Here is a 13,784-nt window from a genome sequence, read left to right as displayed (position 1 = left end):
AATTTGTTGTTCTCTGTTCACGTCCACCATGAAAAGTCGCACGAGAAAATTTCAGGTCATAGTCAGTCTGAGAACAAAGAAATGTGTCATGAAGTGTAATGGACGTGCAAGGTTGCTGTTTTGCTCGTGAAAGCAATTACTTTTTTTGACGTTGTTTTTCGCCATCGCTGTCGTGGCTGCCAAAGCTCCCAGTGATATTGTTGATCGCTTCTATCTTGACCCTCACCAGCGACACCAGGGTTGCTTATCATTTACACTACTAATCGATTGAAAATCTCATGCGTGAACAATTAGCAACTAAATTTGTTCTCGTTCGAGAGAAGGATCTGCTCCAATGTTTATCCAAATCAGTGGGAGAGGCTAAAAAGAGTTGAAAAATCGCGTCGCCTCAATTAAGTGGCATTTCTTGGTAGTACGCTTATGATTCTGTCTACCATATCCTCACTTGGAATAATATTGACATACCGGATAACCATAATCAAACGAAAAAAACAGAAGGCTTTGATATTTTCACTTCATGGTTTGCAGGGTTTGGAAAAGAAAGTGAATTTTAGCTTGTACTTTGGATAAGACGCCCTCACATTTGCTTGTCCGGGACATTGGCTAGTTGTCGTAGTTTATGATTTGGTCACAAGATGACTCGCATGCTTTGGGCAAGTGAGCTTAATAAGTTACTTGGCCGGTTTTTTTTCTTTTGGAGCCCAGGGTCATGCTTACGGCCTTGAGTGTGAAAAAGGTTATGAGTAGACGTATTCTGCCTTTTCCTTCTTAATTCTTCTTTTTGCGTTCCTTTTTTGTTTTCAGTTCGATTGGAGAGATGGCAAAGGCTAACAGACAACTTACCCCTATTAATGGTTATTTAACTTTCAATCCTGGTGTTGCTGAACAGAAAGTATCGATTCACACCGTTGACGACAACGATCCTGAAGATGACACGCCTTACACTGTTGTGTTGTACAGTCCAAAGGGAGGCGCTCGATTGGAGACTTCATCTGCAGAGTTTAAAATGAGGCTAGAAGGTACGGTATAGGCAGAGAGGAGGGAGTCTGAGGGAGCGTGGCCGAGTGGTTAGAGTTTTGTCCTTCCGATACTGAGGCCCGAGTTTGAGGCCCGCCCTGACCGCTCTTCTGGTTTTGTTTGTCAGTAGAACCGAGTTCATCTCACCGGCAAACCTTGTAAATAGGCCACTGGTTTGTCACCGACTAGTTGGGATTCTTAATTGTTTGATCATTTAAATTATTTGCTCCTCTCCTCAATGTAAACTACTGAGTTACCAATAATTGTGTTACTTCTATGAGGTTAATTTTTACTAAGTTGGTGGTGCAGTCAAAGCCCTTTCGTACCTATTCATGACTGACGAAATAGGCTCTTTCAATGGATTTGCTGTTCGAATTGTTCGAACATATTAAAATTTTGTTGTCAATCTTGTTTTTTTAGTGCTCAAAAGCGACAATGCCAACGGCTTGTTTGGATTCACCTCCATTAACCCAGTAGTAATTCCGGAATCTTCTAATGTGTCCGTGAATATCGAGCGGCAGAAGGGTCAGTTTGGATCTGCCACTGTCAGCTGGAGTGTGTACAAAAGCTCTACTTCCTCTCTAGCCGTTAACGACTTTATTATGGCGACTGGTACCGTCGTCTTTGATGAAAATGAAAGCGAGAAGGTATACCAAATAATAATATAATTAAAATAACAATAATATTCTTTTCCATCTTTTACAGGAAATGTTTTCTTGGCCCAGAAAAAGTGAGGGCAACCCAAAATGCCAACCCAAGGGGGGAGGGGGGGGGGGGGTGGTAGACGGGTAAGAATTTTGACCTTTTAGCAGCGAGTAACACGAGCGAATGACAATACACAATTGATGTTTTGATTCCACGTGCGCCTCAACTCGAGAGGCGGGGAAGCAATTGTTCAAGTCGCACATTACTCCCATCAATTACCCGGATGATGTCACGCAACAACAATCATGTTAATATAAGCGGAAGGGAAATGCATAAAAGCTCTTTATTATAGAATATGTAACACGTTGTCCTTTGTGCGTTCCTATATTGCTAGCCTGTGTCCTGTGGAAACTAGAATAAAGACTTGTGTTTGAACGCCCACTATGGGGTAATACTTTACATTAGATAATTGAGATTTTAATAGCCAATTATCAGTGAGGTCGTTTTTTCCTGAAAAAGTTGTACATGTGTAATTTTCATAAGTATTTAAGCGTGATTGCAATATTACAGAAACAGTACATGCCATTGCCATTCTGAACGATTATTTAAGTATTTACAGTGCGACTACTATAACCGGGGCTACCTAGACAAAGTTAACCAATCAGATTACAGAAAAACAACAGTACATTCCGAGGAGGATAGTGGTCAATCATAATCGAAATAAACAACATCGATCCAAATCAACCAATTATAACCTGCAGACGCCACCTTTTAAACCCGTTGAAGAAAGCCAGTGTATAGTGTCACGCCATTTAAAATACATCAAAATAAAAATGAAAACCATTCAATAGATGAAGTCCAGAATCTGGGAAATGAAAGGAGGTGAATATGCAAAGACCCTTGCCGAGATTATTTGCGACTAAAGGTCGTGATTTTACTTCAAAGCGAGGCAATGGTAGCGAAGAAATGGCTGGTAGATGACAAAATAACAGCTTGAGTCAAACAGTTATGTCTGCTGGGCGTTATATGTCAAGTTTTGATCAAGTTTTGATCAGAAAACATTATCTGGTAAAACATTTTGTTCCTTGAAAAACGTTTGCTATCAATATTTAAATTTTGTGCTTGGAGTAACTTATTGTTTTTTTTACGAGCTGCTGATTGGCCCACAGCTAACTTTCTCGGAATTTATGTTATTTTCCTGCAACCCGATTGGTTAACTTTGTCTAAGTGGCCCCGGTTATAGTAGTCGCACTGTAAGTACAGCTTACTCAGAACACTTCCCTTAAAGTGAGAGTTTCTATACTCTCTATGGTCGATGATAGTATAGACAATGGAAATGACGTGATAGCGGTCCAACAGGTTTTTCTCTGGTTTCACTTGAGTTTTAACCACTTTAGCATCATTTCTATGGTCGACAAGAGGCTAGACTGTGTGTTTCTAGTGTGCATCTTCATCGACCTTTTCAGTGGTGATTAAATATTTTGACTATTTGAATCTTTTTTTACTAGACTCTAGTAATTCCTGTGAACGATGACATGATTCCAGAAGTAGATGAGCACTTCACTGTCAATTTAACATCAGTAGTACCAACTGATGGAAGCACCCCAACTAGTGCTGCAAGCCTTCGACCTGGCTATACCGAAGTGAATATCACTATACAACAGAGTGATTACCCCAATGGACTGCTACAGTTCATGTCCAGTGTCCCAGTTACAAATGAAACAATATCACCATCAACTTCCCAGTTCAATGTGGATGTCAGGGAAAGTGCCGGGGTGCTTACTCTTCATGTAATAAGGGCTCAAGGAACGCTGGGTACGTTAAAGTGATCAAGTTGATTTTTAGGCCCGTCAAGATGTTTATTACCTCAATAACTATACGTTACAGGACTACACGCTGTCCAATTTGGTCAAAATTGTGGAAAAAAAGATCGGCAATGGACTCAGCCAACAGTCATGTTCGACTCTGGCCATCAGAGATTTTTTAATGCAATTATTTTTAATTTGACTTGCGTGTAGTGCTCCTACTTATAATTAATTACTAATTCAGATCTGTCATTGCAGGCGTAGCTATTCAGCCGTTTGTTGCTTTAACAAAAAATGATTTAGAATCTAATAAATCATCATTCTTACGGAGCATTCTTCATGTGTTAATGCCTTCTTATCGCTCGAGGAGGCTATACTTCATGTAATTATTCATTCCTTAAATGTATTTCTACCAGGCAATGTCAAATGTCAGTGGAAGACGACAGCAGGCACTGCTAAGTCTCCAGAGGACTTCACTGGGAGTACAGGTGCAGTGGAGTTTGCTGCAGGTTCTCGCAACAGCACAATCAACATCACGATAATCGATGATAACATTCCAGAGCTCAGTAAGACCTTCAGAGTGGAATTGTTTAATCCAGAGGGTGGAGGTAGGCACGGTTGTTGATATTGTTCTTGATTTGTCATTATAAGTTCCTGTGGTTTTGGTTTCGTTGTGCTGTCAATAAAGAAATAACAACTAAAATCGAAATAGAAAAGAAAATGAAGATTCACGAATTGTCGGAAAGCTTTAAAGATTGTAATGTTAACCAAAAAAAAAAAAATTCATGCTCCATACGTCGGGAAGTGATAAAGGTCGTGCACTAGATGTTGCATGGTCTGCTGTTCTTGAAAAAAAGAGAGCGCCTACAGACCAACTTATTGTTACAAGACGTTTGGTCTTGTTCACCATTACTGGTCGTGTTTTTTTTTTTTACATAAAGAATATGAAAGGAAAATGACTATTTCATTGTTTTTACCTCTCAAATTTAGCTCAACTGAGTGCAGTTGCAAAGACAGCTCACGTGACGATCCTTCCCAGTGATGATGCATTCGGCGTTATCAGCTTTGCTCCAGATTCCCTGAGCCGCACGGTTAGTGAAGCTAGTGGCAATACTGTACACTTAACTGTACAGAGGACAGGCGGCTTACTAGGACCCTCTACTGTATACTGGCAAGTGTCTGGACAAGGTGCCCAGGATGTGGAGAACACAAACGGCTCTGTAGTACTAGCAGTTTCTAGAAATAGTACGCAGATTGCTATACGGATCAAAGAAGATGCTGTAAGTTTTTTGTTACTTGATGTTTTATTGTAGTGATTTTTTAACCCTTAAAGCCCTAACAGTGACCAGCATCCAATTTCTCCTCGGAATATCAATGCTTTGTAAAACACAGTGGTCATGAGAATTACAGTCATGATCACACAAGATGAATTTGCTAGATATTTTATCTACGTCTCCCACTGCTTCTGTAGGAAAAGAATAGGGTCAACAAATGAGAATTCAAATTTTGATCTTAGGGTTTAAAGGGTTAATTCTATTCAACCTTAAACTTTTACCTGCCAGCTTATTTTGGTTGTTAGTAGACTGAATACGAGTGGGGCCACTTAAACATGCTTGGCTATCATGTCACATAAAACTTGCTCAGCTATGGTCAACAGTTTGAGCATCTAATTAGGAAATAAAGCAGTGTAATCAAGTGTTTATGATTGAAATGTTCTGACTTGGTTTTATGTGCTTAATATGTTAGGATCCTGAGCTAGCTGAAAGCTTCCTTGTTCATCTGACGAATGTATCTGCGGGTCGTCTAGCAGATAGTGGAACGCAGTCCAACATCACCATCTTAGCCAGTGACGATCCGTATGGTGTCTTTATATTCTCTCCTTCTCAACTCACAGTCGATGAAACTGACATAGTAGTAAACTTTACCATCAAGCGACTCTCAGGGACAAACGGTGTGGTGCTACTAAACTACAGCAGCGTCAGTGAAGATATGCCGAACATGAGAATGGCTACGCCAAACGTGGACTATGTTCCTATCGAAGGTGCTGTTAAATTTTCGGATGGACAAAAGAATGCTACCATCAGTGTTATTGTCCTAGATGATGCTACACCTGAAGCTGCGGAGAGCATCATGGTGAATATAACAGATGTGCAGCTGGTTGGAGGCCATCCTGTTTATCCATGTAAGATAATCTTTGCGATCTGCATTTAATGGAATCATGTTCTCTTTTTTGTTTAGAGATTCTGAGGACGACTTTTTTTGCCAGCACCTCAGTTTTTAACGCGTTATTGTGCTTTTACAATATTGTCTGTTTATTGTCGTACCCAATCACTTCTAACTTGCCTTGAATTCTGAGTCTTATAACAACACTCCTCAAATCTCTTAAATGTCTATTTTTAACCTCGTTTGTTCCTTGCTATTCTTTTTCAATTCTATCACATGAAAAATTTCATATTGCGTTGGTTAACTTCCTCTATCTGTCATTGCATACTGCTGTCTCTTTCTAAGATATCTTTGTCTTCGTATTACTGCTTTTCGCTGTTCTTTATGTTACTTCCTTCTGCTGGCTCTTCCTATCATTGCGTACCCCGTGCTCGTCTTATTAGTTTTTTCTGCTAGCTCTTCCCATCATTGCATTGCCTTGGTTCTTCATGTCATTGTTGGTTTGCAGGCTCTTCCTATCAATGCTTTCCCCGTTATTGATATCATTGTCTTTTTTGCCGACGCAGTTTTCTTGGAAACTTAAACCCTTCATTGTTGTCGCTGTTGCTGGTGTTGCTCGGCTGACTCTTCCTAACATTATAATATCTTCCTATTAAACTTCGCAATGATAGGAAGAGCCATATCCACAAAGGTATAACGTATTGCTGCTTACGTTGTTCACAGACGATTTCAAGTCATATACTTTTTTATTTTTGATTTATCTCTATTTTATCAATTCAGTTCCAAACAATTCGCCTCGGGTTGGCACATCACGTGTGGCACAGCTTGTGATTAGAAAGAATGACAATGCAAATGGCGTTGTGCAACTGTCTTCAAATGCAGTCAGTGTCCATGAACCACATTCTGGGGCAATTGTAAATTTGACTAGAACAGCTGGTGACTTCGGCACTGTAAGTGAAATTAGCACCTAAAATATATGTTAAGTAGTAATTCAGTTTATCTCTCTCTTATCTTGTTTTAAAGTTAAATTCAGCTACATACTCTTTACCCTTGAGCTTGAAAATGTATAAGAAGTTTGTCACTACGTTTATTTTTTTTAGTTTTTATTTTGGGATATGATTGGCTAAAAAAGTTTTAATTTCTTTAGATATATGTCGCATTTGAAGTTGTCGCACAATCTGCCAACGGCTCAGATTACCGGATATTGTCACAAAACGTAACTTTGGTGGAACAGCAACGGGTCGCTGAAGTTCCTGTGGAGATTGTTCACGACATGCAACCTGAATTTAACGAGAATTTCAAAATACGCTTGATTAGCGCATATGGCGGTGCTGTGCTTGGTTCCCAGCTGGAGTGTACTGTTACGATACTGGAAAACGACTATCCCTATGGATTGATTGGTTAGTATCTGTTAGGTAGATGACTGGGTAACATTTCTTATGCGTTATTGACCAAGCGTGTGGTAAGGTGGTTGGATATTAGCCAAGTTATTTTTTGGCGTTTTTATGCACCAAGACGAAGTGGATCAGATTAGGTTTCAGGGAAACTGCCCACCCACACAACCCCTAACCCATGTTTCTCACTGATCTGTGACTTAAGGGCAGAAACATGGGTTAGGGGTAGGGTAGATGGGCAGTTTCCCAGAAACCTAAACTGATCCGATGAAGTCGTGGTCAATAAAAACGCTAAAAAGAACGAGACTTCTATCCATCCATTCTGACCTAACAAGCTTGGTCAATAAAGGATGTATTTTATAGCCAAAAAAGAGCTTTTTCTTGCGGGACGAAAGCGAGAAATCCCGAGCGGGCAAGATGGGCCCATCTGGTTTGGCTGGTTCTGGCCAGCTGGGATTTTTTACTTGACTGTTTACTTCAATTTTTCCGTTTCTGTCAGATTTTGAGTAAGATGACTCTCCATTCCTTAAAAACGACCTTTTGTTTTTCATAGGCTTCGATAACGATTCTTTATCAAAGTCAGTCCAGGAGAGGAGTTCACCTAACCAAGTAACCCTTCGTGTTATCAGACGATTTGGTCTCCGTGGAGGATCAAGAATTCACTGGGAAGCGCGACTTAGTGGGGTACTCGCATCTGATGATATTACCCCTGTCGAAGGCGATCTTGTATTCGCTCAAGGGGAATCGTCGCATAATATTGTTTTTGACGTTCAACCAGATTCTGTTCCCGAAGTCTTGGAGGTAAGTTTTTTTTAGGAAGGATTGTTATTGTTTGAATAAAATACCGTTCCCTCACGTTGTGTGTGGTACAGTCTACGCAATTGGCGCGAGAAGGTGTACATTTCGTTCGGTTATTGGGAAATAAACCCGCACTTCTCCCAAAAAGATCCAAGCCGCGGGAAAACACAACAAAGCCACAAAGAAAAGCTCATGATAGCCGGGCTTACAATATTTACTAATCCACTGATTTTTATATTATTTTTTTTATTAAATGTGTCCATTTTATTTTGCTTTGCTTTGCTTTGTTTTTATTTTGCTTTTAGTTTTGTTCATTTTGTCATGTGTTTTTGTTTGATTTTACGTTTTTTTTGTTTCCTTTGTTTCATTTGTTTATTATTATATTGTTTACCTTCAACAGCCGTTGGACAACAGAACTGTAACCGTAAGCATGTAATAAAACTTGAATAAATTTTAAATGATAAAATAGTTAATAAATATAATGTCCTGTGATAGTGACTTTAAAACATAACAGCACAGAAATAAAGTAACAACAATATAACAGCTCTTGGATAATAAATAATGAATAATGTTTAGTTTTTAAAATAGAGAAATATAGCTAAAATCAACATGCTGGACATCAAAATCCCCGTCTTGTTGTTTTTGTTGGTAAATTTCTTTCATAAACTAATGCAAGTTTTAAACTTTGATTGTATTTAGGTTTTGTTTTGTGAAAAAGAAGGTTTAAAATAATCCTCTTGACGCTACATAGTACGTTAATCGAAGTGAACTCAGCCATTTCTCTTTCTTCTTAACATTTATCAAAGCAGTTCGTAAACTCAACTCCTCCTAAAACTTGAGGATATTTAAAGATCTTTGTTTGGCTGTAAGGATATTACTGTCTGAAATCTTATTTGTAACCTTTTCCTTTTTCCTAATTCTGTTTTTAAATGGAATTGATATAACTTTTAGATTGTTACCCTCAAGTATATTGCACTAATGCGATTACAATTACTGAAGTTTAACTTAGAACAAATTGAGAATGAAGAAATGATCGTCGCAGGTAACGCAATTTATGCAATTGCGTAAAGAAGCCTGAAAAAAAAAAAAAAAAAAAAAATTCAGGACTTCAACGGGCTTTGAACCCGTGAACAAATTGTTACTTAGTTGTAAAGCGTATTTCTGGCTTTAATTCATTTACACGTGTGGTATTCGTATGTTGATAGAACTCTATTTGTTTGTCCTTTAGAGATGCAAACTTGCAAATTTGTGGTATCGTGAAAAGTGAGAAAAGATATGCATGCATAGGTCATTGCACAAACTGGTTTGATTCAGTAGTGTTAGGGCATTTCTATACTGTTAACTGTTAACTGTGGAAGGCCGTCGTAGCAGAAAGTACCCTGTGTACTATGTACAGACTGAAATGCCTATTTACCGCAGGTTGACTGTGAAATGAACAAATCTTTTCTCTGTATCGTAGGTCATCGACGTCAACCTTACATCGGTGACATTTTTATCTGAGGGGACGCCCTCTCTAGACGAATCCACGAGAGTTGCACGCGTGCGGATTGAGCCTAATGATGCCCCGCATGGGGTGGTAGAGTTTGCCCAAGGAAATTACAATGTCTCCGAGGGAAGGACAGCGTATCTGTTGGTCTCAAGGCAGTTCGGCACAGCAGGCGACGTCAGAGTCTTTTACAGGCATGTGTTTATTTCTTTTCAGTGAACTGGCATTCCGTGACACACTTGTCTATTAACTTGTTCCGACCGAGGGGTCGAGGCTCAAAGTTAGACAACAGGAAAAAAATTTCCTTGTTCTTGGCTAACTGAAGTTAACTCTCATTTGCGAAAGTAGCCTCATCTTACGAACATTTGAGTATTTTCTTTAATACCTACACCAAGTCGTCTTCTTTTAATACGGGGTACGAGTTTGTCAGTAATTTTGTGACTAGCGAATCGACCCAATCGAGCGACTCAGTCGTCAAGAAAAAAAAAGTGTTTCGTACGTGAAAAAAAACAAAACCGCGCGACTACAAAGGACTTTGTGACAGTCTGGTATTTTTTTTCTTTAGCCATTTTTATCGGTAAAACAGCTAAGGAGTTGTAAATTCATGCTAGCAACAAATGTGACTGAGAAATTGTAATAACACATGGAATATTCAGTTGAAGACGTTTTTTTTGTTTTTATCGTAACAGTACTATCGAACATGTTGGAGGTAATCAAGCCACGCCAAACGTCGACTTCAATGCAACAACCAACAACTCGGTTATCATCCCTAGCGGAGAAACCTCTGCTAACATTACACTTGCCATCTTTGATGACCCTAATCCCGAGCTAAGTGAGCTGTTTGATGTGCAATTGGAACACGTGGAACTAGTAGGTCAGACACCCGCCTTTCCGCCTCAACTGGGTGCACTAAAAAGAGCTGCTGTTACCATAGTTACTAGTGATGACGCACATGGGCTTATGGTCATCAAAGCTGCCAATCCAGATGCTGGGAGTCATGGCAGTCGGACGACGGTTAATGAGACTGACAGCCTTTCAGTTGTTCTTGTTATTGAAAGACTCAGAGGTAAACTATGCTTTTTTTCTTTTTTTCCTATTTGGGTTCTTTGCTGGTTACTGAACATATTGTTTTCTCCTATATCCTTGCTTGATAAAAGTTTAGAATACGGTCCTTCAGATTTCTTTGCTCCGAACTTAATAGTGGTAGCAGTTTTGGTCGTTTGTCGTCGGGCTGATTGAGCCAGGTGATCATACGTACATTGCAACAGCAACATCCATGCTTTTAGCTAAAATAATTCATTGCAAGGCAAACTGAGGATAATGCTATAACATGTCTAAGTACCGCTGTCTGGAGGTATCAATTCTCTGGGTGATCACTTTTCTGTAGTTCAAAGTGAAACGTTGATCAAACTATGTCAATTCTAATCCCTGTCAATTCTGCTTCCGTGTTTGAGACATATTGGTAGTATTAGGTATTTTTGCATCCTGCGAGTAGGGCCTCCGTTAGTCTTCTTGAGTGGGGAGGAAGAAAGGAGGCTCTGCCTGAATCTAGTCAAGCTTTTGAAGTCACCGAAGCCGAACTTATGGACTACTCAACTTGTTCTCCATCGTCAAACTTGTTTTCCGAGTGCGAGCATCTGTTTATTGATAACATGATAGTCTTTACTGAGCCCGCTGTGTCACGAGCTTGGCTGTTACTGAGGCGTGGGTGCGAACCTGATCCCAGTAACAAGCAGTGCATGCTCAACAAAATCGTACTTTTTTTTTTTTTTTTTTTTTTTTTTTTTTTCGTACTTGATTCCTACAGAGTCTTTCTCAAATACACAAGAAGAAGTGACAGAAAGGCTCTGCTAACAGGGTGGCTTTTTAAGCGATATGGGCTTATATACTTGATAATTTATTTAATGGCTACATTTTATATTTCCAGGTACCATAGGCGCTGTTACAGTTGGTGTGGAGGTACAACAGAAGGGTGCTACTGTTAACAGTGATTTTATCGCAAGTGGGTCAACTAGATCTTTTGCTGACAAAGATAACAGCAGTCAAAGCTTTATTGTGAGCATCAAAGGAGATGACATACCAGAGCCGGATGAAGGAATAGTAATCAAGCTGGTTAATCCAACTGGCGGTGCAAGAGTAGCAACAGGTATGTATTGCAAAGCGAAGCAATGTTATTCAGAGGAATGCATTAGCGCGTTATTTATTACAAAGCGAAGAAATGAAATACAAAGGAATGCGTTAGTGTTATGTGTTTCAAAGCTATGCAATGAGTAAAATAAAGGAATGCATCACAGAGTTATATGACTTATGTTGCAAAGCGAAACAATGCAATAATCTAACGGAATGCATTATCTTGTTATGTATAGCATCTCTCCTCCGCAGAGGCCTCTTTGTGTTGTGGGGAGGCCGGGGAGAAAGAAAAAGAGAGCGCGCGGGGCACGATGGGAAGGAGCCGTTTCCCTCTTCCCATCGTCCCCCGCGCGCTTTCTATTTTTTCGATTATTTTATTTTGATGAGGATACCCAGCGGGAGCCTCTGCGGAGGAGAGAGATGTATTGCAAAGCTATGCAGTGAAATACAAAGGAATGCTCTAAAATACAATGTTCTATACTAAAACCAGTACAGTAAATTATGATGGGTCGTTTGCTGTTTTCCCGCCTTTGTCTTGTTGTGTTTTTTTTTTTATTGTTTCTCGTCAGCGTTGAACCTGTGTGAGTCAAATTATTTATTTATTTATTTAGTCACTCACAAAACCTTACACAACGTGAACAAAAGTTGTTAATTAAATTATAAAATTAATGTGATAAGGAAGCTTAACGAAGCTTGAAGCTTATATTAATAGGCTTCCTTCAACTACCTAGTGAACTAAATTCATGGCTGAGTGCAGAGTAAGCAAGATCAGAAAATTAAGCGACAGATCAGCTATCAGAGAGACAATTCTTTAAATTTCTTTTAAAAACAAATATAAAAGGAGAGCTAATTAGTGAAATAGGCAACGAATTCCAGATTTTAGGTCCTCGGTAAAGGATACCTAATTGCTTTATATTTGTTCTACAAAAATGAGGTCTATACTGAGAGGCTAGTCGAGTTTCGTATTGTGGACTTGATTACTACTTACGAATAAGTCACCAAAGCTACTAGGCAAAAGATTATGGTGATAAGAATACATAAAAGTAGCGACAGAAAATGAATTAATGCTAAATTTGTCAAGTATTTAGAATACTATCTGTATCAATGTTACTGGATATTACAGTCTGAAACATCTTTGGCACTACCTTGGGGTATTGTTTTTTCAGTTAGAGTTTTACCATATGAAAGTTTAGATTTTAGAAGCATTATTTTGATTGTACTAGGAGTGAAGAGTCAGGCAAATGTCTGTATTCAGCATGCCTGGAGCATGATATCGAGATTTGCACTTATAACCGCGCGGAAACCTGTCTGAGTCTATTATGGATTGTTAGTTTTGAGCTCCACGTTCAGATTTTGGATTTATTTATTTTTAGGTCTCGGGAATAACGTCACGGTTATAATCCAAGCGAATGACGGAGTGGCTGGACAAGTAGGATTTGATGAACGTTCCAGATCAGTAGTTGTCCGAGAAGGATCACAGGTGTATTTGTCGGTGAACAGGACTCTGTCAGTCGGGCGTGTCTCAGTCGACTGGCGCTTGACTGGAGACAATGCTTCGTTAGATTTTGTTTCTGTCAATGGCACGGTTACGTTTAATGAGGTGAGTGTACTCTCTGACTCCAAAGACTAACCATATATCTTCAAGTAAAGAATTTGTTATAGTCGATACCATAAAATCGCCAAGCTTTTATTTTCCTTCGGTGATACAACACGTACTGATATCATGCCAAGTCTCACAAGCCAGTCACATACCAATTGTTGCATGGCACATGCCACATGCCACACACCACGTGTCCAATAGTACGCATCATCGTGATACCCACGAACTGAACAAACATTACAATTTACGTACCTTAGAGATATACCATTAATGCAATAAATTGCAACATGCCACCTGTCTTTAAGAAGTATTTTATCAACTCTTCCAGTGTTAATTGCTATACTAACTGTGCACACAAAGTTTTGTGGTAGCCTGTGAACGAATTGCTAATAGGTCTTTTTAAAATGAAAGCGCACTTGTGTGGGTAAAAAACAAGTGTGGAGCTAACACCGAAAGTGGAAGCCAAACGTCGAGCGTAGTGCGGACAAAACGTGGAAAAATGCAGGATCTTTGAACCATGATCATGTATTAATTTTAATCTTAAGTTTAAAAAGAATTCTTTCACTTATTTTTTAACTAAGTTATGGAACAGTTTGCCTTCTCAAATACGTCTTTCAAGTGATACAATTGACTTCAAAAGTGAATTGCAAGATTGTATATTTTTAGAACGTACCTTATAGGTTTCCTGTTACGATTTTAGTGTATGGCTTTTTAGTAGGTTTTAGCTTTTTATATTTTATGATTTT

At 39.2% G+C, this 13,784-nt stretch overlaps 1 protein-coding gene across 1 annotated transcript in view; it reads left to right on the top strand.

The window, feature by feature from the left end:
- The window catches only part of LOC140938637 (adhesion G-protein coupled receptor V1-like), an 88,597-nt gene that overhangs the window by 21,623 nt on the left and 53,190 nt on the right, over positions 1 to 13,784 (top strand). Inside the window, exons 23-35 of the mRNA XM_073388134.1 lie at positions 805 to 1,019; positions 1,438 to 1,664; positions 3,171 to 3,477; positions 3,884 to 4,075; positions 4,458 to 4,747; positions 5,214 to 5,649; positions 6,411 to 6,580; positions 6,778 to 7,030; positions 7,578 to 7,825; positions 9,282 to 9,502; positions 9,998 to 10,374; positions 11,236 to 11,454; positions 12,812 to 13,038. Of these exons, the coding sequence (XP_073244235.1) occupies positions 805 to 1,019; positions 1,438 to 1,664; positions 3,171 to 3,477; positions 3,884 to 4,075; positions 4,458 to 4,747; positions 5,214 to 5,649; positions 6,411 to 6,580; positions 6,778 to 7,030; positions 7,578 to 7,825; positions 9,282 to 9,502; positions 9,998 to 10,374; positions 11,236 to 11,454; positions 12,812 to 13,038 (3,382 nt within the window). The remainder of the gene's footprint in view (positions 1 to 804; positions 1,020 to 1,437; positions 1,665 to 3,170; positions 3,478 to 3,883; positions 4,076 to 4,457; positions 4,748 to 5,213; positions 5,650 to 6,410; positions 6,581 to 6,777; positions 7,031 to 7,577; positions 7,826 to 9,281; positions 9,503 to 9,997; positions 10,375 to 11,235; positions 11,455 to 12,811; positions 13,039 to 13,784) is intronic.

This window comes from Porites lutea, chromosome 5, assembly GCF_958299795.1.
Source record: "Porites lutea chromosome 5, jaPorLute2.1, whole genome shotgun sequence".
NCBI classification, from domain to species: Eukaryota; Metazoa; Cnidaria; class Anthozoa; order Scleractinia; family Poritidae; genus Porites; species Porites lutea.
Note: the sequence above shows the minus strand (reverse complement) of the source record. Positions and strands in the feature narration are given on the sequence as shown.